We start from the raw sequence: 23,798 nt of genomic DNA on the forward strand, positions 1-23,798 counted from the left end.
GAATATTTTAACATTAAATGAAAATAAAAGTAATAAAAATTCCTAGATTTTAAATATATTTCAATTAATAATTTTATTGTCGTATAGATTTAAATGTATACAAATTTGAGAATATTTTATGAAATTTCGATGAATGTTCGCAAAAAAAAGTGAAAGCTAATTATCTTTTTCGTAATAAGAAAATAATGATACATGATTCTAAGTTCGTAATATTACAATAAACACATATTTACATCTTTCATTTGGATTATAAAAAAAAAAATTTAAATCTAATCGTATCTCTTTTTCACTCTCAATTGTTACACTCTTAATTTAAATCACATTAATTGTTTTTATTTTCAAAGTTTTTGATTAGAAAATATGATTTTATAATCTTTTGATATACGTTATAGCAGCCGTGTGTGGAAGTTCAGGCGAGAAAACAGGTTTTCCATTTTCGTCGAGATAATCAGTATATTTAATTTGAAATATCGCTTCGAAACCAAGTCGTTCGCATAATTTTCCAGAAAACATCGACGAACAATCGGCTCGTACTATATTGAAACCACGTTCTCTTGCGATTTGTCTGAGAACACATAAGCAAAAAAAATAAAATTATAACAAAATCTAATTTGACACTAGTAAAAATAGATCACAAATTACTGAAACAATTTTAATACCTTGTTTATTATTAATTTATGTAATGTTCTTTTTTGTTATTTTTTTTTTTTTTAATTAATTATACACTCACGTGGTATTTTCGATGAGAGCCTTGGCAATACCCTTGCCTCTCCAATTAGTATCTACTGAAATTATTCTAATTTCTAATATATTTTGATTTCGAAATTTTCCATCTGCGTTTACATTTTTATCGATGTAATGCAAAAACCTCAATATCATTTTAAATTTAGAATTTTCGCAATTTTTTATGTACTCTGGTTCTTCCTCTTCGCATGGCTCCATTTTTCCTGACAAAAAAAAGCGCACATCAAATTTTTGTTATTAATTAATAAATAGCATAACTGTCGTATATCTACGTAGAGTGGATTGAAAAGTTTTTAATTTAACGTAAAAACAATGTTTTTTCTTTTTTTCTTTTATATAAGATAAATATGTTCAAAACTTATCAATCAACTCTTGTATATATTTTGAATAAATTTGATAATGTTATCTTTTCTTTATGATACACGTACGACACTCATGCATACACACACATAACGCGCTCCGCAAACAGGGTGTATTAATAAATTTTGTCATAAGAAATATTTTTTTTATTTTCGTTTTTTTTTTCAATAAAAAAACAAGTGTTTAACGATAATCTTAGTTGTGTTATTTCATAGGTTTGATTCATTAATAAAAATTCTTTTTCAAAATCATAAATATATACACACACAGAAAAAAAAGAAAAAAAGAATATGAAATAAATAACATAAAATTTTAATAATAAAATAGGATCAATACAGATTCGTGTTGCATTTCTCAGAATAATTTTTCAACGATTCATTTTATCATCTAGACGTTTACGTAGCAAGAGTTAATATTTTAACTTACACAAAGAAATAATATACGACACAGTCTAGATTTAAGATAACGATTTAAAAGATCCCTTCTCCGCGATAAAGAGCATTGTTTTTCCTCGACACCTTCATTACAACGTTGATACTCACCATTTAAACCCACCTTTGTTGTTTAATACTTTTTGTTTGTTTTTTCCTTTTTCCCTTCCCTTTATCGAGATACTCATTTGAATATTACTAAATAATGAGAGTATCTATTTTCAGATAAATAAGATTCGTAGTACACGAGTATATGTTCATAAACATATACAGACAGACACATATGTGCATTTATTATCCATCGAATGCATCTAGATGAAAAGAACCGTTAATTGGTTTCCGACACGCTACTCTATTCGTTAAAAATCTAATATCATGTATCTATGAAAAATAAAAAGAAACAGAAAAAAAAGGTCTATTGTAAAACGTTTAACGCTAATGCTTAACTGTATTAGAATCTGAATATCTTAGAAACGTTAGACGTTGGTAATCATTATTTCCAATGCCGCAGATCTCGTGTCATCTTTGACGTTCGTGGCGTTGAAAATTCTAATCGTGTGATCAGAATGATTTGCTAATCGGTCTGTTATTGAATCTATGTAGGAATTAACTTTCAATAATGTAAGCCTAATAGCAGATTATACGATCCTATCTTCCTTATATTTTTTGGATTTTTTTTTCTTTTTTCTCTTTACATATATTTTTATCTAACAATCGTATTATTTGTTGCAAATTCTAATTGCTTATAAAAATGATCTGCTAATTCCACTGTTATTTAAAAATGCCTTTTTTGTTGCTTAGAAAATTATAGAATTATATAAACTTTATATTAAAATAGGACTTTTATATGACATCTGAAATATACTTATCGTAAAGTCTTTTTTTCTATTATTATTTATCATCGTGTATGAATTTTTATCTAGAAATTTCACGTAACCACGTTGCAAAATTCTAAACGTGTATCGGGATTGATTTATTATATAGTTCTTACATAATTTAATGGATATATTTCAAAATTAGATTTACAAGCGTATTTAATATCTTTGCATTTCTAATCGTGGGTAATTATACGATCTGTTTTAGGATATTTTTAAATAATAAATATATATATATATGTGTGTGGGATTCGTAAAAATAATTGGACCGCTGGACTGACTAGAGGACCGGGACTCGAACACCACGGATCTTTCGCTTTCCGGGCGACTGCTCTTTTAACCAATTGAGCTATTTAGGGCCCACCGACCAATCCTTCTCACGAAGGCCCAATAAGTTTGGCATGGAGGCGCTCCCCTCCCTATCTATCCCCCCGCTATCCCACATAATATATGTATTAGGGTGGGTCAAAAAAATCAATTATTTTTTTTTTTTACAAGTGCCACGAAAAAATGGGTTGCTAGACACCTTAAAACAATTCTCACCAAATATGAGCTCTTAATTTTAATAGGAAGATCCTCCGCATCGCAGTTTTTTATTTTTTTTTCAGTCTAATAGATTAAAATTCATACCTCATTATTTATTGATTGTACAGAAAAATGTTCTAGACGAATTTTGTAGGAAATTTAACGCTTTACAAAAAAGGTATCTTATATTTTTTCCGTAAACCTCACCATTTGAATGATATTGAAGATTTAAATTTGATGATTTTTAGATAAATTTCATTTTTGTTTAAGAATTTTATAACTCAACAATAAATGACTATTAAAAAGTGCACAATACAAATTTTTGTAGGAAATTTAACGCTTTACAAATAAGGTTCTTTATAAAAGAATTTATATAATTTTTTATTTATTTATTTACACGCGATTGTTTTTGGTTTCCTATTGAAAATACTAAATCTTATATAACTAACTATTCGATATATATATATATATATATATATATATATATATATATTCTATGCCATTGAATTAATAAAGAAAATCAGCTTATATAGATTTGTATACTGTTTACTTAGAATATCGTATTATGGTTTTTTAATATGTATTTATTGCACATTAGTTTTTCTTATCAATTCTTATCTAACATTAAATAAAAACCAATCCTGATAATCTTTACGTCATTGAATTTACACGAGGATCAATTTTCAAAAATAACATTCGTTAAATTTTTGTTATAAATTATGCTATGTAATAAATGTTGGTAAAGTAAAAAGAAATATGTTGAATGAATAAAATCTATTGTTAAAATAATATCCAATTAAAAATTTTAATTCTATATAAGAACGAATTAATTAACAACATTGTTTTAACGAAACTATGCAAATATCAACACTGATAATTGCATGCGCTTTAGTAACACGTTATGCGATCTTGAATATCTAACAATTAAAATAATACGTTGTTTAGACTGTTCTTATCATCCTATTAGTTGGTATTAATTTCTTTTCATGGTTATATTTGCGCATAAATTCATAGAAATACACGGTATATAATGCACATGCATATTCATACATGAATGTAAACGTATATTCATAACAATATGTGTTCATAAACAATATGAATAATAAAAACACGTTAAGAACGAGCTTATAAATTCATTTATTTGTATAACACGTGTGTGTATTGTGTGTGCATATATACGCGTTTTGTTAAGCGACGAACATACATACACACATCTATACACATAAACTCACACAATAGTTTTGTACGTTAGCTATGTACGTTGTTTATAAGCACATTGAAAATATTTCTAAACTCACCGTTTAACAAAACGCCAATAATTGCACCGGTAGACGATGATATTGCCATAAGACTTAAATTATTTTCAAGGGATGAATCTTTGCAATAATCTTCCAATTCGTGACATGTTGTGTCTTCACCTTCCGGTATTAATGCGATTGATTGATTTAGAGGTTCGTCACGGAAGAAAAACCTCCTGAGGAATTTCAATACCCTGTGCTCGTCTTCTCTCGTTATTATTTTAATGTAATAATCCATGGCGGTGTTCATCACTGAATCGGCGGAATCCGCCAACTGAAAATGAATGATATTATTCAATGATCGTTTTTGTATTAATGCTTTCTCAAACGTAAGATAAAAATCATCTCTGTTACTCTGATACGATTGATAATTTTTTTTTCTTCTTCTTTACTTTTTTTTCATTATCATATGTGTTACAAAAATTATTTAATAAACTAAACAAATAATAATAAATTTTTTATTGATTTGACAATTATTTTTAAACGTAGGTCCTATACATTCTTTTTTTAACAACATAAATTGATGATATTCATATTTTGAAATTAAAAAAGAAACAAATATATTGTAATTCCATTCATTATTATTATAATTAGAATTATTTTAATTCTATAAATCTATCTATAAATAGAATTATTGTAATTCTATTAATAAATCAATGGTGATATTTATATATAATACTATTAACCCTACAATGTGCTGACATATATAGACAATAGTATTTGCATATAAGATGATAAAAAAAAAATAGTTAAATTAAGCTTCATTATTTATGAGCAATCGATATAGTAAAAAAACGAGTCTTTTAATAACACATTTAAAATCTATACATAGAAATTTGCATAGAAATATATTCATTCATGATTGTCAAGATAAGTTTATAAAGATTATTTCATAGACTCGAGTATTAATATATACAAATAAATAGATATTCGATATATTTTTCTGCCATTTGAATTCCGACATACCGATATCTCTATCGTATTAACACTTTCAAATATTTCTTAAACTAGTGTACTTCCAAAGTATAAATACCTTTATATATTGTACATTCAATATCTTACCAAGAAATTAATTTACGATATCTAATCGATCATAAATAATTATACTTGATTTACGTCGAAATAATTCATTTTAAAAAGACCTAAGTTTATTCAAACATTTTTTTAACTCGTCTTCTTGACTAGTATTATAAATCCTATTTATTTATTTTTTTTATTGCCTTTTATATTATAACAGTTAACAAAATGCATATGCAATATGCATACATTTTCCAAACCTATAAATATACTAAACACGCGTGTATTACACATATATGCACATATGTAATATCGAATTTGATTCAATAAGTAATTTCATAATGTATTTAATTTATTATTTATCTCATTGTTAAACATATCAAAGTAAATATTTTTTTCTTAAGGGGTTATATACAGTTAGAATTTTCAAAAAATCGATTTTTTTTTATTTTATTTTCTTAATGTACATATATTTAAGAATACACACAGAAAATTTCATATCGTTCCGGTGAATATTTTCAAAGTTACAAGCTAATTTGAAAAGGCGTTTCAGAGTGCTTGAAGTACAAGGTACAAACTTTAAACGCGTTTTTCTCAAAATGGTGTTATCAAAGTCGGTGACCAACATTACTCGAAAACGGCTAAACCGATTAGTCTCAAATTTTAACACGACCTTCTTAAATATATTTTTTAGTAATTAATCGAAGATTTTTTCTCTCCGATAGATATTTTTTTTTTTATAAACAATTTAAGGCCGAAATTTCGGTGAAGAATCGATTTTTTTTTTTGAGAAACCGCCATTTTGTCAAAAAATTTTATTTTGCTTATTCCTTCGATTAATTACTAGATTTAACATTATTTTAACGAAATCTGTTTGGTTTTTTAATTTAAGATGATCCAGTTCCGAGATATAGTGGTCACCGCAAAACGTCTTTTTTGAGAGGAGCTCCTGGAGATCAGCTGTAGCTCTTTTTCAAATAAATATTTTTACTAGTACTAAGTCTTAAAATACAGTTAAAAGATACCATAATATGTGTATAAATTTTTGGATCAATAAATTTAAAAGGTTTCTCAGAAAAAATTCTGGAAAATTCACTTTTTTTCGGCCGTCTAACTGTATATAACCCCTTAATAAAAGAAAGTTCCAATTCCGTTACTCATTGGAACCCAACCCAATTCATATATTAAATATATATATATATATATATTGAGTATGTAAGTACACATAAACGATACCTGCATTAATAATAAATACAATTGTTTCGCAACTAAACGTAAAAAAGCGTGTATAGCATTCGTCATCTTCTTTTTAGCTTGTTTTCGCTTGGAGAATTCAATTAACGTGTTTTCACACGCGACACATTATTCTTATTGTTAATAATAGTGCGTTAGTATATCATTGCGAAAATTGACACGAACGTCTTTCTTTGCTTGTGTTGTGTGTGTGTCTATTTCTTCAAGTATGTTTTTTTTCCTTTTCTTTTTAGTCTCTTCGTTTCTTATTCCACTTTTTTTTTTTTTTTAATCTCTTTAGATCATGCTTCTCGTTTATGCCCGGTCAACGGCGTCTACGTATCTATTACTTAGAATTAGATCAATCAAACTAAATCGTCATTGATCTAGTTTTTCCCTTTCTTCTCTCCAAATTTTTCTAATACTTCTAATTTATATTGTACATAATCTTCATAAATCAAATTTTATTTCAATTCTGTTTGCTTTTTTACTTTATTTTATATTCACCGAAATTACTTCTTATCTGTGTTTGTTATACGAATAAATGTTTGGATAGTTTAATGAAATCTTACGATACGCAGTGAAATGAAATTATGTGATATGCGTAATAATTAGTTCATTGATATTTTTTTTGAACGAAATATAAAACTCATGAGGTCAAAATAAATAAATCTAGTTTTTGAATTGTCATACATTTTACTATTGACTTTTAAATGTAAGCTTAAATAATTTTTTCTATTACGATAAAAAAAAAATAAAAGACAATAGGAAAAAATTATTATACAATTTACATCATTATTCTCGATAAACATATATAAAATTTTTGGTATATGTTGTATTGTTGTATATGTAGTTTGTATATGTTGTAATTTTGTTCGAAACATTTTTTGATATTTAACGTACATTTGAAGAAATAATTTATTAGTCGCACGTATGAATAAATCGTCAAGTATAACATAGAAGATATTGAGAGAAATTATTTCGATTAAATAATAATTACAATCATAATATTACAACGACAAAAAAAAGAAAAGAAGGATTTATTAGCTAATGATAAATAAAATTTGGTCTTATCTATGTGTCTATCAAACGTATATGACATAACTGAACAATTATTATTTTTATTATTATTATTATTATTATTATTATTATGTCATTAAATACGATTACGCATAGGGGGTGGGGGAAATAATTGGTTTAAAAATTATCCTCAATTATTGATAGTCAATAAGTATGAGCTAAGAAATACACAATAGATTACACAATTGGTTTCATAAAAGAAAAAATAGAACGAAATAATCGATTATGTTGATATCATCAAACGTATGCCGTAGTAATCGATAATAAACATTTCTATAATATTTCTTTGAAAAGAAAGTACGAATCGGATTCTTTCGAGACAATTAAATGGGTCATTTGGTATACATATATATATACGTAAAATATATATCAATGCGTTCAATGCAATCCATTACCTTTCTCTTCAATAAATCGTTAACCGTTTAACATTACAATGAACAATACTAATAATAATAATAATGAAGTAAATAAACATAAAAATATAAATATTAAATGATCACATTACCGAGTATCTCGTCATTTTCTTGGCATCGTTAGCAAAATTAGTTTTGCTCTTCTGTTCGATGTTAGACTCCCCAATTATGGTTGTCTTGGACAACGTGTTTGCCAAAACGGTCTCCATGATTGATGAACTTTTTACTTTTAGTTTTAATTACTTTTATCTAATAACGAATACGCGCGCGTATTAAATGAACGATCAAACTATTTACTTATATTTTGTATTAATTTTACGTTTTCTTTTTTTTTCTTTTTGATTTTTGGAAAATTGATTATAGTACGGATAAAAGTTGAAATGAAAAAAAAGAGAGAAACAAATTTCAATTGAATGAAAATTGATGAAAACAAAAATTAAAAACGTTTGATTATTTTGTTTGTTTGTGTTGGTTATTAAAAATAATAAATACGATTTGTTATTCGTTGTAATATACGTCGACAACGACAACGACTACAACAACGACAACGACACCGACAACGACGATGTTGCCGAGGTGGTAATCTAACACTGTGCTTTGTGATAGGACGTCCTCCTTTCTTATATAGACGCTCGGTAACGAATGGCACAAGAACTGTTCTTGCAGGTTCAGGGACAGATACGGAACTATGAATGCAGTTTAGGATGCCCAGATCGAGATTCATGCCAATGTCATTTGCATTATGATATCTAAGGATCCTAAGTATTATAGGGTGTCCCATTTTTTTTTATATCCTAGTACAATAAGATCTAAATAAATTATTATCATTACAAAATTAAAACTAATATTATTATTTGATTGGATTGTAATGTAATATATTTTTTATTTTGTTAGTTAGCATATAAAAAGGATATACATAATGTATTATTTTCATCTTGGTAAAATAGGGGTCTTTATGAATTATTATGATTCATAAATTATAAAAGCAACATTTTCTTATTGTAACATTATCATATTGGTTTGTAATGTAATATATTTATATTACTATTAATAATAATATTTATATTATTTTTTAATATTATATTTCTCTTGTTAGTTAGCATTCAAAGGATATATAGGATGTATTATTTTCATTTTGGTATAACAGGAGTCTTTACGAAGTATTAGGATTCACAAATTATAAAAGCAATATTTTCTTATTGAAACATAATTATATTAGATTGTAATGTAATATATTTATATATTTCCTCTTGTTAATTAGCATACAAAGGATATAGTGGGTGTCTTATTTTTATTTTGGTATAACAGGAGTCTCAATAAAGTATTATGATTCACAAATTATAAAAGCAATATTTTCTTATTGCAACATTATCATATTGAATTGTAATGTAATATATTTTTTTCTAGTTAATTAGCATACAAAGGATAATACAAGGTGTCTTATTTTCATCTTGGTATGACATGGTATAACATTATTACGATTCTAAAATTAAAATCAATACTATTATTGGATAATAATGAAATATATTTTTTCTTGTTATTTAACATACAAAGGTTATGCAAGGTGTCTTATTTTCATTTTAGGATAACAGGTGTCTAAACAAATTTTATGATTAAATGTAAGAAACAAATGATATTGCTTTTTTTTAACAAATATCAGTCCCATTTTATTTCTAATAAAACGTAAAGAAAAACACCCAGTATATGTATACGGATGTGAATAGGTAAATAAAAAATTGAACGGAAGAGAATGTGATAAAAAACCTCAGTCAATGGACGATGATCGGATTAAATTATAAAGTTTTTATTTTTTGAAGGTGTTTGTTATAAATTAGGTGCGTGCAAGGAAAAGTTATTGCGATTTCACGAGGTTACAATCTTTTTAAGTATTATTTTATTTATTATATCGATGTATGCGTTCTCTCAAGACTATAGCATACCTCGTTTGAAGTTTAAAGGACACTTATATATTAGACAAACCTACGATTTAATACTTGTGTACCTAATCTATATATGTACATAAGTATAACGTAAGTATTAATTCATATGTATGTATATGTAAGTACGTATGATGCATGTATATATGTATACATACACGTGTAAATAGAAACCTAAGATTTGTATGCTTGTATGTGAAAGTAAGTTAATACAATGCATGTATATATATTTCTAAATAAGAACATATATGTGAGATGTTAATATAAATGTAGATCTATTTATGTATTGCATGTTCATACATCTGTCTTGAGTATGCAATATTTCTTTATACGAAAGTATAAGAAGAAATTACACGTATAAATATATGTGTGCGAATTTGTGATATAGATAGAAGAGACATACATAAAAATTAAAAGCATGTATCTTATCGATCGTTCCGTATACTTTATAAGGACGTTATTGCAGACATTAACATTAATGCAAGGAGAAAACCTTTATTATATTTTAATATCGATTGATACGAAATGAATGACCTAACTATACTAAGGATTTAGTTTTTTTCTTTAAATAGGTTTAACATTGAAATAAAAAGTATTCAATAACAAAACGATATATCAATATTACGTATCGAGTATTATTAATATGTATAAATATGTTTTTTAAGATAATTCGAGATCATTCAAAGAATATATATAGACAAATAGCAGTTAAATTAACGTAGCACATGATGAATATTGAAAAAAAACATAATAATGACAAATTATTAATTATCTAACTATTGATCACGTGACAATAGTAGGTAGATATGTTATATAGTAGGTATATGTATATACATATATACCTTGAAAGATAATGTCTTTGATAGGCGTATCCGTTTGAAAATTATCCTAGAAGCTTTACGTTCACGTAAGATGAATCATTTTGGATCGAGGATATAAGTGATCTTGTGAAAGCTTTGATCCTTGAATAAATCTTTGATATTAAACTAAGATGAGATAATTTATATTCGAGGGATTTATCTAAGATGGTTTGAGATCAAACGTGACTTTGGTGAAAGATAAATAAATATATCCGTTATTTTCGTATTTTCACAAAAATTCAATTTTAATCTAAATAAATAGTTTCTATATAAATATCTTATAAATCAAACAATCAATCAACCGATTGATCGATAGATATTTTTCTTTTTTTTAAATCAAACGTAAAAAATAGTCCAAGTAGTCGAGATTTGTGATAATAATTGCAGAATAGATATACATGATAAAATAACAAAATTAGATATACGTTGTTTCTTCGAAAATGATCGAAGAAACGAAGAAAAAATATTTATTGGATGACGAATAATGAAATAAAATCGCGATAAGGATTAAATTCATCGTTTTTTTTTTCAAATCAAAATCGATCTCCACCTCTCTTTAATCGAATAAACAATTATTAAAATATAAAAAATTAATAACGTTTAATCAATATAATTCAAAGAAATAAAAAATAAAAATAAGAGAAATGTATAAATAAAACCGACCACTTGTTTTAAATCGAGCATTAAAAATATGAAAAAACAAACAAAAACAAATGTAACAAACTTAAAAACAGAATTGGACAAAAAATATTGTCAAAAAAAAAAAAACAAAAAAAAACAAAAAAAATATATATATATATATTAGGGTGGGTCAAAAAAATCAATTATTTTTTTTTTTTACAAGTGACACGGAAAAATGGGATACTAGACACCTTAAAAAAATTCTCACCAAATATGAGCTCTTAATTTTAATAGGAAGATCCTCCGCATCGCAATTTTTTATTTTTTTCTCAGTCCAATAGAATAAAATTCATACCTCATCATTATATGATTGTAGAGAAAAATGTTCTAGAAGAATTTTGTAGGAAATTTAATGCTCTACAAAAAAAGGTATCATATTTTTTCCGTAAACCTCACCATTTGAATGATATTGACGATTTAAATTTGATTATTTTAAGACAAATTTCATTTTTGTTTATGAATTTTATAACTCGACAATAAATGACTATTAAAAAATGCGCAATACAAATTTTTATAGGAAATTAACTGCTCTATAAAAATGGTGTCTTATGTTTTAGCAAATAAATTAAGCGTTCAAAAGATATTCATCATCAAACTGTCATGTGTACTGATTTTAAAAATTTTTGATTAGATATTCGAAAAATTTCAATTTAATTTATAAGTTTTGCGAAAATTTACACAAATTTTAGTTTTTATCAACTGAGAAACTTCAAAATATTTTTCAAGTTTTTTTTTATGTGTAAGTATATTTGTCTACATTTAAAAAAATAAATTGTACATTATTTATCGCTTAGTTAATTATTTATTAATAAAAAAAAGCAAAGTTTTCATTATAAATATATTATTATATGTTTCAGTTTTAGAGAAAAAAACTGTCCAATTTGTTATAAAAAAGTTTTTTATTTCAATTTTCAACTGAGTTATTAATTTTCAAACAATTTTTTTTGCAAGTAGGGTAATTTTTTCGATGCTCTTTAACAAAAAAGTTTGATGATGAATATCTTTTGAACGCTTAATTTATTTGCTAAAACATAAGACACCATTTTTATAGAGCAGTTAATTTCCTATAAAAATTTGTATTGCGCATTTTTTAATAGTCATTTATTGTCGAGTTATAAAATTCATAAACAAAAATGAAATTTGTCTTAAAATAATCAAATTTAAATCGTCAATATCATTCAAATGGTGAGGTTTACGGAAAAAATATGATACCTTTTTTTGTAGAGCATTAAATTTCCTACAAAATTCTTCTAGAACATTTTTCTCTACAATCATATAATGATGAGGTATGAATTTTATTCTATTGGACTGAGAAAAAAATAAAAAATTGCGATGCGGAGGATCTTCCTATTAAAATTAAGAGCTCATATTTGGTGAGAATTTTTTTAAGGTGTCTAGTATCCCATTTTTCCGTGTCACTTGTAAAAAAAAAATAATTGATTTTTTTGACCCACCCTAATATATATATATACAATCATACCCCAATAAAAGTATATATAAAAATACCAATAATTCGATCATTTAAAATAATGATATATTCGATTAGTATTAATGTTTATTGTTCTCGTTCAAAAGTAAAAGGTAAACTTAAGTGTATATACTAGATTAAAAAGGTGTGCCATATATTTTAAACCGGATTCAAATGGGATAAGGTTATTGCTCGTAAGTTGATCGTTTACCTAACATCTATGGTTATATAAAGTTTTATCTAAAAAAAAAACAAATAAAAATAATTTAATATAATACGAATGATTGAACAAACAACGGTAATATATTACTCTAACATCGATAATGGTTATATTATAATTATATATAATATAATTACAAAATAAAATAATAATAATTTTATATGTAATTATATATATAATAGTATATTTAATGTATAATCATATATAATAATAATAATAATAATAATAATAATATATAATATAATTTTTATATTTACTATATATTATATGTATTATATTTAATTTTATTTTTTATTTAATATTATAATTATATATTATATATTATTTATAATATATAATTTTATATATAATATATAAAATATAATATATATTATATAATATATTATGAAAATAATACATTATATTTATTATAAATATATATATATATAAAATATATTTATTTATTTTCTTATTATTATTAATAATAATAATACTTTTTACGAGACATTATTTTTTTTTTTATTACAAAAAATATATAAGATTAGATCCTTAGGAAATTCAAAGGATCTCCGTTCCAATCGATATTATCGATCTATCGATAATCGTCTTGACCTTCGATAAATGAAACGATCAACGTATGATTATTATTACTCTTCTCTATACGTTTACTTGAAACATTAGACATTAGTTTATTATCTATACATATACATATTTCTTCACAGAACGAACCGGATGCGGTAGCCACGAGAGAATCCTCCTTTGACCTCGACAAAACTATTGTTTCTTTCATATATATAATTTTTCAGATCGACGTCAAAGATCATTTAGTCGGGTCTCGGTTGCATTATCAAGGTCACGTCATGAAACAATTATATTATTGTTTATACTGGAGAAGGGTCATCGAGCTGAATCGATTGAATTATACAATATGTGTGAATATGTATGTGTGACTAGATTGTAATTATGTATTTTATAATTATGATCTAATGGATAAACGTTTTTTAATTTTTTTGTAGTCAATTTCTTCAGTGTGTGTGTGTGTGTTTTTTTTAGAGGGTCGAAGAGTTAGGGGGGGGGGTGGAGTGAAATTTTTAGGTAATTAATTCGATCAGTCGAAATTAAACTTATTCGTTTATTTCGTCTAATACGCACATTGTTCTCAACTAATTTTTTCTTTTCTTTTTCTTTTAAGTAGCTTTTTGTATCACATACTCGCGAGAAATATTTTCTTCGAACTATACTACGCATTAAAAATTGTAACAAAAATTTCAAATTTACATATTAAAATGTACAGTTTATATAAGTATTATATAAAATGTGTATCGCAAGGATTTTATTGAAGATATAAATTATCTTATGTGCGCGTATAATTAAAAGTCTTTTAATAAATACAGTTATTGACAGTAAAAGCGATATGTTGTATTGTTGTATAATGTACTTTTCAAGAAGGAATCATATTTCTAATACATTTCAATAGTTTTTTTAATATTCCTTCCTTTTTTTTCTTTTGTTTTCTTTTTGGTTTCTTCAAACCCCAAGTTGTTCCAGTTAGTACCAGGATCGGAGCTCGCGTTGAGTAACGTTAGTAACGTTATTGAAATATGAGTTGTATAAAAGTTAGCTAGGATAGATTGAACAAAAAAATAAATAAAACAAAATGCAGAAGCCAGTTAGTTTGAAAGATATACAAAGATGGATCTATGTACTCGATATGATATATGTATACGTATGTTTGTGTATATGTATACATGAATGTACATACGATGTTTTGTTTTACATGCGGAGTTAAATCGCTTCCACTTTTTCATATCAAATATTTAAATTTGCGAATAAGAATTAGCAACAAGAGAAAAAAGTAAAGGGAAACAAATTATTTTAACGAAAATTTGACGATTCTTTTTTCTGAAAGTGGACGTAATATTACGTTTTCTTCGTCGTGAATTTGGCTTCAAGGTCATATTTAATATTCAAAAAGATAACGCCAAAATTATTTTTTAATATTTATTTTTTTTGAACGAAAATTTATCATTTTTTTAATACACATTTTTTGCAATTTATTACGTGAATTTTGATATATTTTAATAAGATATATATTTATTTTAGCGAAACATAGTTTTGAGGTTATAATTATATTTAATATTGTCTAATCAGTAATACATTAAAATAATACACGGAAGTTTAAACGTAATAAATTGGAGGATTAAGTTTGCGTTAGATATCGTTTTAGAAAATATTCAAAACGATCCTTCATGTACGATCCTCCTACCTACCGTTAGCAAGTAACCGGTATATTTCAAACGGTAAATATTCCTTTTTCATTTTTGTTCTTCTTCTTCTTTGTTAATAATTATAAGTTAGAATATAATTGTACGACTTTAATGCAAATACTTTCGAATAATGTATAACACCGTACATTCACGATTCCAAGAAACGAGATATGTACGGTGCGAATATAACTCATTGATTGAATTGTAAATTATTCTCGTACGAATATATTTTGTTTGCCAGATATTGACGGTGGATAATACGATAATTTACAACAACAACAAAAAAACAGAAAAAAAGAAGAAATAAGAAAATACGAGGAAAAAGAAGAAGAAGAAAAAAAATCCAACTGTTTCTGTCAACGATTAGACACTTTTATCCAGCGTTTATCGGAAAAACAATTCTCTTTGTGTTCAGAGTTGTTAATAATAAAAAAAAAGAATCGATCTATCTATCGATCGATAGATCTTATCGATCTTTCATTAAAAAAAAAAGGATAAAAAAACGAGGGGCTCGTCTCTTCGATCGAGTCCTATCTTGATTTTTTTTATATATATATATTTTTTTTTAATTATCCATTTACGTTTTTGTTTAAAACAATTCACAAGGTAACCGCGACGTGTATGAAGTATAAAATATGAACGTGACAACGATCGATCATACAGAAACTATCGTAATAGTTTTCTTCTTTCTTTTGTTTTTGTCATGTTAAAATTTATTATAGTACGTAATTCATAATAGATCAGTTCTTTCAGAATTATATTTTGTCTCGTTTGAGAGAATTTTTCCGCGTTCCACTATCTTTCGATATTAATTGAAGGAAAATAAAATTGTTCAATTGTTTTTTTTAATTATTTTTTTTTTATTTTTTTATGTAAGACCATATCGAGAATAGTATTAGAAAATGTATTACTACGAAAAGATTATTGCTTTAAATTTTTCTTTTTTTTTTCTTTTTTTTTATATTCGTTCTTCGAATATAATTATATAATTATATCAAATATTTTGGAATTTTAATAACATTGTATTTACGAGTATTACGTGTATAATTGTCATTTTAAAAAAAAATGACAATTAATGTGTAATTAAAGTGATCGTGTAAAACGATCATTTTTTTAAGTCTCACGTGTAACAGCTGTGTTTTATTTTTTTTTAATTTATATAATATTACATTACTTAAAAAAAAGAAACAAAATATTAAAATACAATAATATGAAATTATCAAAACGTAAATTTATTAATATAAAGTAATGAGAAGTTACGTTTGCAGATAGAGAACGAATAAGAAAAAAAAGAAAGAAAAAGAAAAAGTGTCAATTTATTAATAAAATTGCTTCATTTAATTCTATTTATATCTTACGTATGTTAAGAACGAGAGAACTATAGCGCGAGTCTGACATTCGATCAATCGCGGAAGGTGTGAAATGATCTTACGTGAGAGATGAGGTGTATTAAATGGTAAAAAAAATCTACGGAAGGAGAGATAAAAAGAAGAAGAAGAAGAAGAAAAAAAGAAAAAGAAGGAAGATAAAATCGTCTAGATTGAAGAAAGATAGAGAAATGGTGTTTTCATACTAATAAAAATAAAAGAAGTTAGCGAATAAACTGATGACAAGAGACCAATAGAGTATATTCCTGATCACCTTGAAAACAACGAACGTAACTTCTTGCGTGTAATGAATCTATTAACTGACATATAATGTAAGCGTATTAATTACCATTGAACCCAATGCCATCATGCTTCGGAATCGTTCGTAATAATTTTTACACCTCCCCCACCCCCTTCACCACCCTCGTTTTCCTCCTCCTTCTCCTCCTCCTCCTTCTTCTTCTTCTTCTTCTTCTTCTTTTATTTTTTTCTTCTTCTAAACAACATCATAATTCTAAACTAGTGCACCTGTCTCAGTGCTCTCGACTTAATCATACGTTTCCTTCCTCTCTTATGCATTAAAAAAGAAACCTTATTAAAGTCTGTTGAAACATATTTTTATGCGTCATTCAAATATTTTAATATAAACAAACGAGTATCTATAATTTTAATGATATACCTTTTATCACCTTTTTTGTCGATATACACCTATATCATAAATGTAATGCAGTTAGTATTTTTTCTTTCTTTCGCGCTTTTATTCTTTTTCTTTCTTTTTCTCATTTTTATTCTCCTTCCTTTTTTATCCTTTTAGATAAATTTCAATAATTACGTATACATATTAAACGTAACACGCCTACCAATAAATCATATTATGTACTTGTTTTATTTTTTCATTGCTTTTTGAATCATTCGTAATAAATGAAATTAAAAAACTGGCATTTTGTGTTATTATATATATTATATATATATATAATAATAAATATATAATAATTTATATAATAATTTAATATAATAATAAATATATTATATAAATAATTTATATAATAATTTAATATAATAATAAATATATTATATAAATAATTTACGTAATAATTTAAACTAGAATAATCATATTAATTTCAAAAATGATTAATATATCTGAATATATTCGGAAAATTATCTGAACGATTGATCTGAAAGGCTATTTGTAATTTATGCAATAAAGGATTGTTTTTATATTATCGACATATTTTTTTGAATTATCTTTGAACGAATAAATTTGTTCGAAAAGTTCTTTCAAATGGTTTTTTTTAGAAATATTTATATTCTGTGAAAACGTTTACTAAGAATATCAAAGACAACGTTTATATTTTATTATGTATATGTATTTTTTGTTAATTATAATAAGTGTTTTATCAGCTGATTGGCGTATAAGAATTTTTTCAAGATTATTATTACTTTATTTGAATTTTCTTTCAAAAATTTATACGCGAAAATTTTGTTCTTTTGAATTAACATAAATCTGTAAATCATGTTATAAATTGTAACATAACAAATATAATATTAACAATTTGTTGATTGAAGAAACATTGGTTTTTTTGTTTCTATCCTTTTTTTTATCGTTTCTAAGTGTAATTTTTTTTCTCCACCCTAATTAATGAGCAATTAACATTAACGTCTCTCAATATCGTTGTAATAAGAATTTAATATTAATGTTCCCTTTATCAAGACGTCGTTTAAAATAATAAAACTCAACCGTTAAAACTAACATAACGATTTAACGATTGTGAGCTTTTACGAATAAAATTTTTTGTCATTTCTTTTTTTTATCGTTTTATTGACTTAATAAAGGTAATGCAGTAATCGATGGTAATGGGATTCTAATGAAAAACAAGAAGAACAAAATGAATTGACACGCATAATAATAAAATAATATTGTTGCAATCGTTTTTTCCACATGTCTCCGTTATTAATGAAACAAAATGAATGAATGAAAGAATTTGCGCAAAATTCACTGAACCGTTTGTTTTTTTTTCTTCTCTTTTTTTATTTCCCTATTAAAATTTTCTATTTTTACGAAAAATATCACTATTATAATAAATAAAAAAGAATATATATATATATATATATCGTATACTTCCGATTGATGTTTTTTTGTACTAAAACAGTTAAAAACAAAACACAAAAATGCACTATACCGTTGCTCTGACATTATTTCAGAATAAATCGAGACGCAATATGCAACTACATATAATTGGTTTCATAATAAGATGATATATTATAGTGTCTATATCGACACAACGATAACTTATCTTCAATAACGATAATGTGAATTTTTAAACTTAGATAATGCAATATAAGTAATTAAAATCAACGAATGATTTACAATTTTCAAAGGTCGTTCCTAATGTTATCGAAAAAATAAAATAAAAAAAGAACAAAGGCTTTCATAATAAATTTCGTCAATATAAACGAATTTAATTATTCCAATGAATAATTTTAAGTTCATTAAAAAAAAGTAAAAAAAAAATAAAATTAAAATTATGATTTCGCACACTCACCTACTTTTAATCGTCCTATCAATGAGGTGACGAGAGATAAACGTACACGCGCACGCACACAGAGTGTACAACACACCAATTGAAGGAGAAAAAGAAGAGTTGAGATAAAATATGGGTATAAGGAAAATAAAAAAAAAGAAATGATCGAGTTATTAGAGATTTGTCGATCACGGTACATAGATCGTGTCCCCTTTGGCCTATGGTTAGTTACGTACTGCAAATTCAAGAAGGATGATCATCGCATCGGCAGGGAGGGTCATTACCATCCGGCCGCGTAATATCCCTTCGTACAGAGTATCTAAATATATATATACACTTATAGATACCTACGTAGGATACATACATATATGTGTATATGCTTACGTTAATATATAACAATATATAATAACATATATAAAGTTAATATATATATATATATATTAACTTTATATATATATATATATATATATATATATATTTATGTGTGTGTATTTTCATAGGTAGATACTTATATATATTATACCCTTTAATACTATAACTATATGCAATGATGACAAAAAGAGGGGTTACTCTTTCATCTATTTTTTATTGAATCGAATTAGGAAGCGTGATCTCCATCTAATAATAGTACTCCGGGTACTTTCGTTACTAGTGACGTATGAGAATATGATCCTAAAAACAACTACGACTATTATTACTGCTGCATTTAGTGAGTCAGCCAACCTAACGTTTAGTTTGCGTTATTTCTTATGGATAGTCAGTTTTTACTCTGCTTGATTTAATTTTTTATATAAATTAATCGATCTCTCGTGTTATCTATTTATTTTTTTTTATTTCTTACGTAATTAATATAGATTAATGTGTAAATCGTTTAAATCGAATGAATCTTTAACACTAGATATACGAGACCAGTCATTTTGACTGGTCGGGCCATTTTAATTCCAAATTTCTACTTCATGTAACATTTGAGTTCTGTAAATAATTAAGCGTTTTGTTATTTAAAAATGTCTACAAGCCCATTAATCTATTAAAATTATTATTGTTAAACATTTCTTATTATTTTTTAAGAGTAAATAAAGACTGGAAGCCTCAAAAAGCATTTTTTTTTTTATACACCAGTCATTTTGACTGTGTGGTAGAAATAGGTATACTGAAAATGGTGGTATATCTAGTGTTAATTCGAGATATTAATTCTTTTATTTAAAAAAAATAAAATAAAAAGATATAGTATGTATTTATAATTTATATTTAAAAAAAAAAAAAAAAAATATATATATATATATATATATATGTAAATATCTTATAGAGTAAAAGTAAAAGTATATTTATTATTCATTGCTAATTCCGATAGGATCGTTAGATAAATGTGAACTTCTTAATTGAATAGCAAAGAATGTCACATTAACGTCCATTCCATTGAATTCACATTCGATCCAGCTGATTAATTAATATGATATACAAATTGACGGTTCAGTGAATTTGTTTCAATTGAACGCGTAACGATCGCGATTGTTTAGAAACGTCCAAGTGACAATTTCTCTTTACGATTGTCTTATTTCTTTTGAATTTTTTTAATACGATGGTACGTACAATTGATATATCCGATATATCTATTTCCCAACACCTCGATACGAGATTTATTTCCGACAAATCTATTCCATCTTAGTTTTTTTTATGATTCCTTAAATTATAACAAATTTAAATAAATTGGAAAATTTATTCATTGTTTTTTATTTAATGTTTTTATCGAAAAATATCTAATTAGCAAGACAAAATAGGGGGGGGGGGGAATACACGATGTTATCAATTCTTTCGTTGTTGTTTTTTTGTACATTTTTAGTATTTACTTTGCGATTTTCGAAATCGTATAAATATAAATAATAACAAAGGATAATGCAAAAAGAATCGTTCTGAATCATTGCACTTGCGTTAGACAAGTACGTTTAAAACTAACATAGCGAAGTATAATTACGGTGATCATTTTTTTATTTTGGAAAATAATAACGCAAGAATTTACCTTCTAGTGTTCTTTCTGTTAACGTAATTTATTGGGAACTAAAGGATATCGATTTGTTTGGATCGATAAAAATGATATCTGATGTAATGTCGACGTAGTACATGCACCTACACTGCACTGTAAAGAGTTTTCTTTTTTCGTATAAATTTTGTAAGGTATTGTGAAAGTTTATTTTTTTTTCAATTTACAAATATAATTCCTTATTTTTATGTTTTTATTTATTTATTTATTTATTTATTTGATTTTACAAAAAGTATTCGTAAATATTTAAAAAATCGAACGAACTTTTTATACCAAGTATAAATATATCTTTATAGAAAATAATTAATTTTTTTTTCTATAAAAAAACAAAAAAAAGAAAAAAGTTCAAGTATCGATTGAACCGATATTTTTTTTTTTTTCTATAAGATAGAAAGCAAATTCGAAAAAGTTGATTAAAATGCAGAAGTCAAGTACATATTATATTCTTACAAGAACAAATCTGACGTTTCATTATAAATATATACACACAAATCGTTGCATTTTATTCTACATTATCATATACCATTATTCCTAATCAGATTTAAAAAAAAAACTACACTAATGTAAAAAATATTATAAAGAGAAGAAAGAGAAGAGAGGAAATAAAGAGAAAAATTAAAGAAAAAGAAAACGAACAAACAAAAAGAAAATTCCAGAAAATTTAGAAATAAATATTAATGCGAATTGGAAAGGAAAAATTGAATTGTAGACGAAGTAAATAGAACGTTAGACGGATCATCGACTCACTCTCTCCCTTATATAATATGTAAACTCGTTCGAAAGGTTGCTTAGGGAAACCGCGAGCATATCTCTTGTGATATATATATATATAATACACAGTGTGAACACATATTCATTGAATCGTTCAATGAGAGCAATGGCTACCTTACTGTAATGTTCAACGAGTACATATCTCCTAGCCCTGGATTGATCTGTCCCACATTGACAATACGATTTACGAGAATGACGATGCCAAGGCCGACTACAATCTTCCATTTTTTTTCTTTTCTCTCTTTCTTCCTCACTCGTTCCTTCTTCCTCATATTTTTTATTTTTTATTTGTTTCTCCTTTTTTTCTTTTCCCTTTCTTATTTTCATTTTATTGGTAATTATTAATCCACCCACAATATGGCTGACTCGAGTTAAGTACGTTTTTATATTGATATAAATATACCTATAAGCAAACCGCAAACCGCAACGTGTGTATTCTACAAAAAACACACATATATATATTACAATATAGCTTTTAATGACTTTGACATTTTCCTCATTTGCTTTTTATCCTGAGACAAAAGGAATTTTACCCGTTCGTGAAACCTTCTCGTAGGATATCGACGAGATCTTCGGGGGTTGAGGAGAGAAAAAGAGGAAGAAAAAGAAAACAAAAAAACCAAAAAAAAGACAAAAAAGAAAAAAAGATGAAAAAAACGAAACACCTCTTATGCATGTTTGCTGAGATCACGCATGTGTCTCAAGGTTGTCTAACGTATCGTCGCTCGTAAAAAAAAACATTATTATGCAGTTCGCCAACGAATATCCAGTTAGAATAATATGATACTAATACACTTTTTGTGTCTTTCAATAATGAAGGTGTGGCTCAGCGATATATCGCAGGCGTGTCCTAGTATTTTTCCAGCCCTTCTCCTTACTAATCCATCGTTATACTTACGAATAGCGAGCGACTTATGCTAATAGACTTCAAATGACAACCCCTTTTTCGTTCGAATATGGTACATATGTATGGATGCCGGTCGCGTACATGCCATTAACACCCACACGTAATAATCATTTCTCGATATTTTCAATCGAACTGTCTCGTAAAATTTGTTCGACATTATTTATTATATATATATATGTATAAAAAAAACATCTAATTCAATTTACACGTAATTGCATATTTATACGTATTCTATTTCCATTTGTCTCCGTTACGAATGTCGATTGGGTACGCAATTAATCGATTATCGATAATCGAAACAAACCATATATTCTCTTGCAAATACAAAATTGCAAGCCAAAAGATACTGCATTACCAATGTTTCGGAAAGCAAAAAAAAAGTTATCGATGAGGTAAGATTTTTATTTATCTACAATCAATCTCTGCAATTGCATTGGTCGGTAAAGTAGATGCGATGATAATTACCGATCGATTCGTTACCCATCGATATATTTATCACTCGCGCAATTATTCATTACGTAATAAAATTTGAATCGAATATTTTATTATACTCTTTTTTATTACTTTTATAAAAAGTGAAATAATAATAATCGTGAAAAATGAAATATATTTTTGATAATCGGATAAATAATTGAAATCGGAAAGAAATATTGGCCAATGGGAAGACTAGTTTCTGGGGATGCGCAAATAGTGTGTTTGGTAGAAACGGCGCACAGCGTACAGAGCAGCCAGCCGTTGCCATGACAACGAGCGATCATCTCCCCCACCAGTTAGTGGCTAACCGCCCTCTGCGTTAGTTGTTCGC

At 26.1% G+C, this 23,798-nt stretch overlaps 1 protein-coding gene across 4 annotated transcripts; it reads right to left on the reverse strand.

Annotated features, from left to right (window-relative positions):
- Positions 1–47: 47 nt before the first annotated feature.
- LOC107066651 (arylalkylamine N-acetyltransferase 1) lies at positions 48–19,514 on the reverse strand. 4 transcript variants are annotated; one of them, XM_015321480.2, is made up of 4 exons: positions 19,303–19,514; positions 4,234–4,507; positions 731–947; positions 48–565 (listed from the first exon to the last, which is right to left on the reverse strand). In XM_015321480.2, exons 1-4 carry the CDS (start codon positions 19,474–19,476, stop codon positions 367–369), a joined length of 864 nt encoding a protein of 287 aa, XP_015176966.2. In that variant the 5' UTR covers positions 19,477–19,514; the 3' UTR covers positions 48–366. The 4 variants fall into 4 exon arrangements, with proteins under 4 accessions (XP_015176966.2, XP_015176965.1, XP_089033893.1 ...); XM_015321479.2 differs by having other exon boundaries at positions 19,299–19,513; XM_089177767.1 differs by lacking the exon at positions 19,303–19,514 and adding an exon at positions 18,936–18,959.
- Between the last annotated feature and the right edge of the window lie 4,284 nt (positions 19,515–23,798).

This window comes from Polistes dominula, unplaced genomic scaffold, assembly GCF_049000335.1.
Source record: "Polistes dominula isolate Pdom_NZ unplaced genomic scaffold, Pdom_raw_medaka contig_24, whole genome shotgun sequence".
In the NCBI taxonomy this organism is placed as follows: domain Eukaryota; kingdom Metazoa; phylum Arthropoda; class Insecta; order Hymenoptera; family Vespidae; genus Polistes; species Polistes dominula.

What these genes read in the sequence shown, in the direction of transcription:
- LOC107066651 (XM_015321480.2), bottom strand. Translation starts at nt 19,476, where the DNA reads ATGTACCGTGATCGACAAATCTCTAATAACTCGATCATTTCTTTTTTT. An exon ending in TATTGGCGTTTTGTTAAACG is followed by an intron (nt 948 to 4,233) that starts GTGAGTTTAGAA and finishes TTTTTTTGTCAG; the next exon opens with GAAAAATGGAGCCATGCGAA. An exon ending in GCTCTCATCGAAAATACCAC is followed by an intron (nt 566 to 730) that starts GTGAGTGTATAA and finishes ATGTGTTCTCAG; the next exon opens with ACAAATCGCAAGAGAACGTG.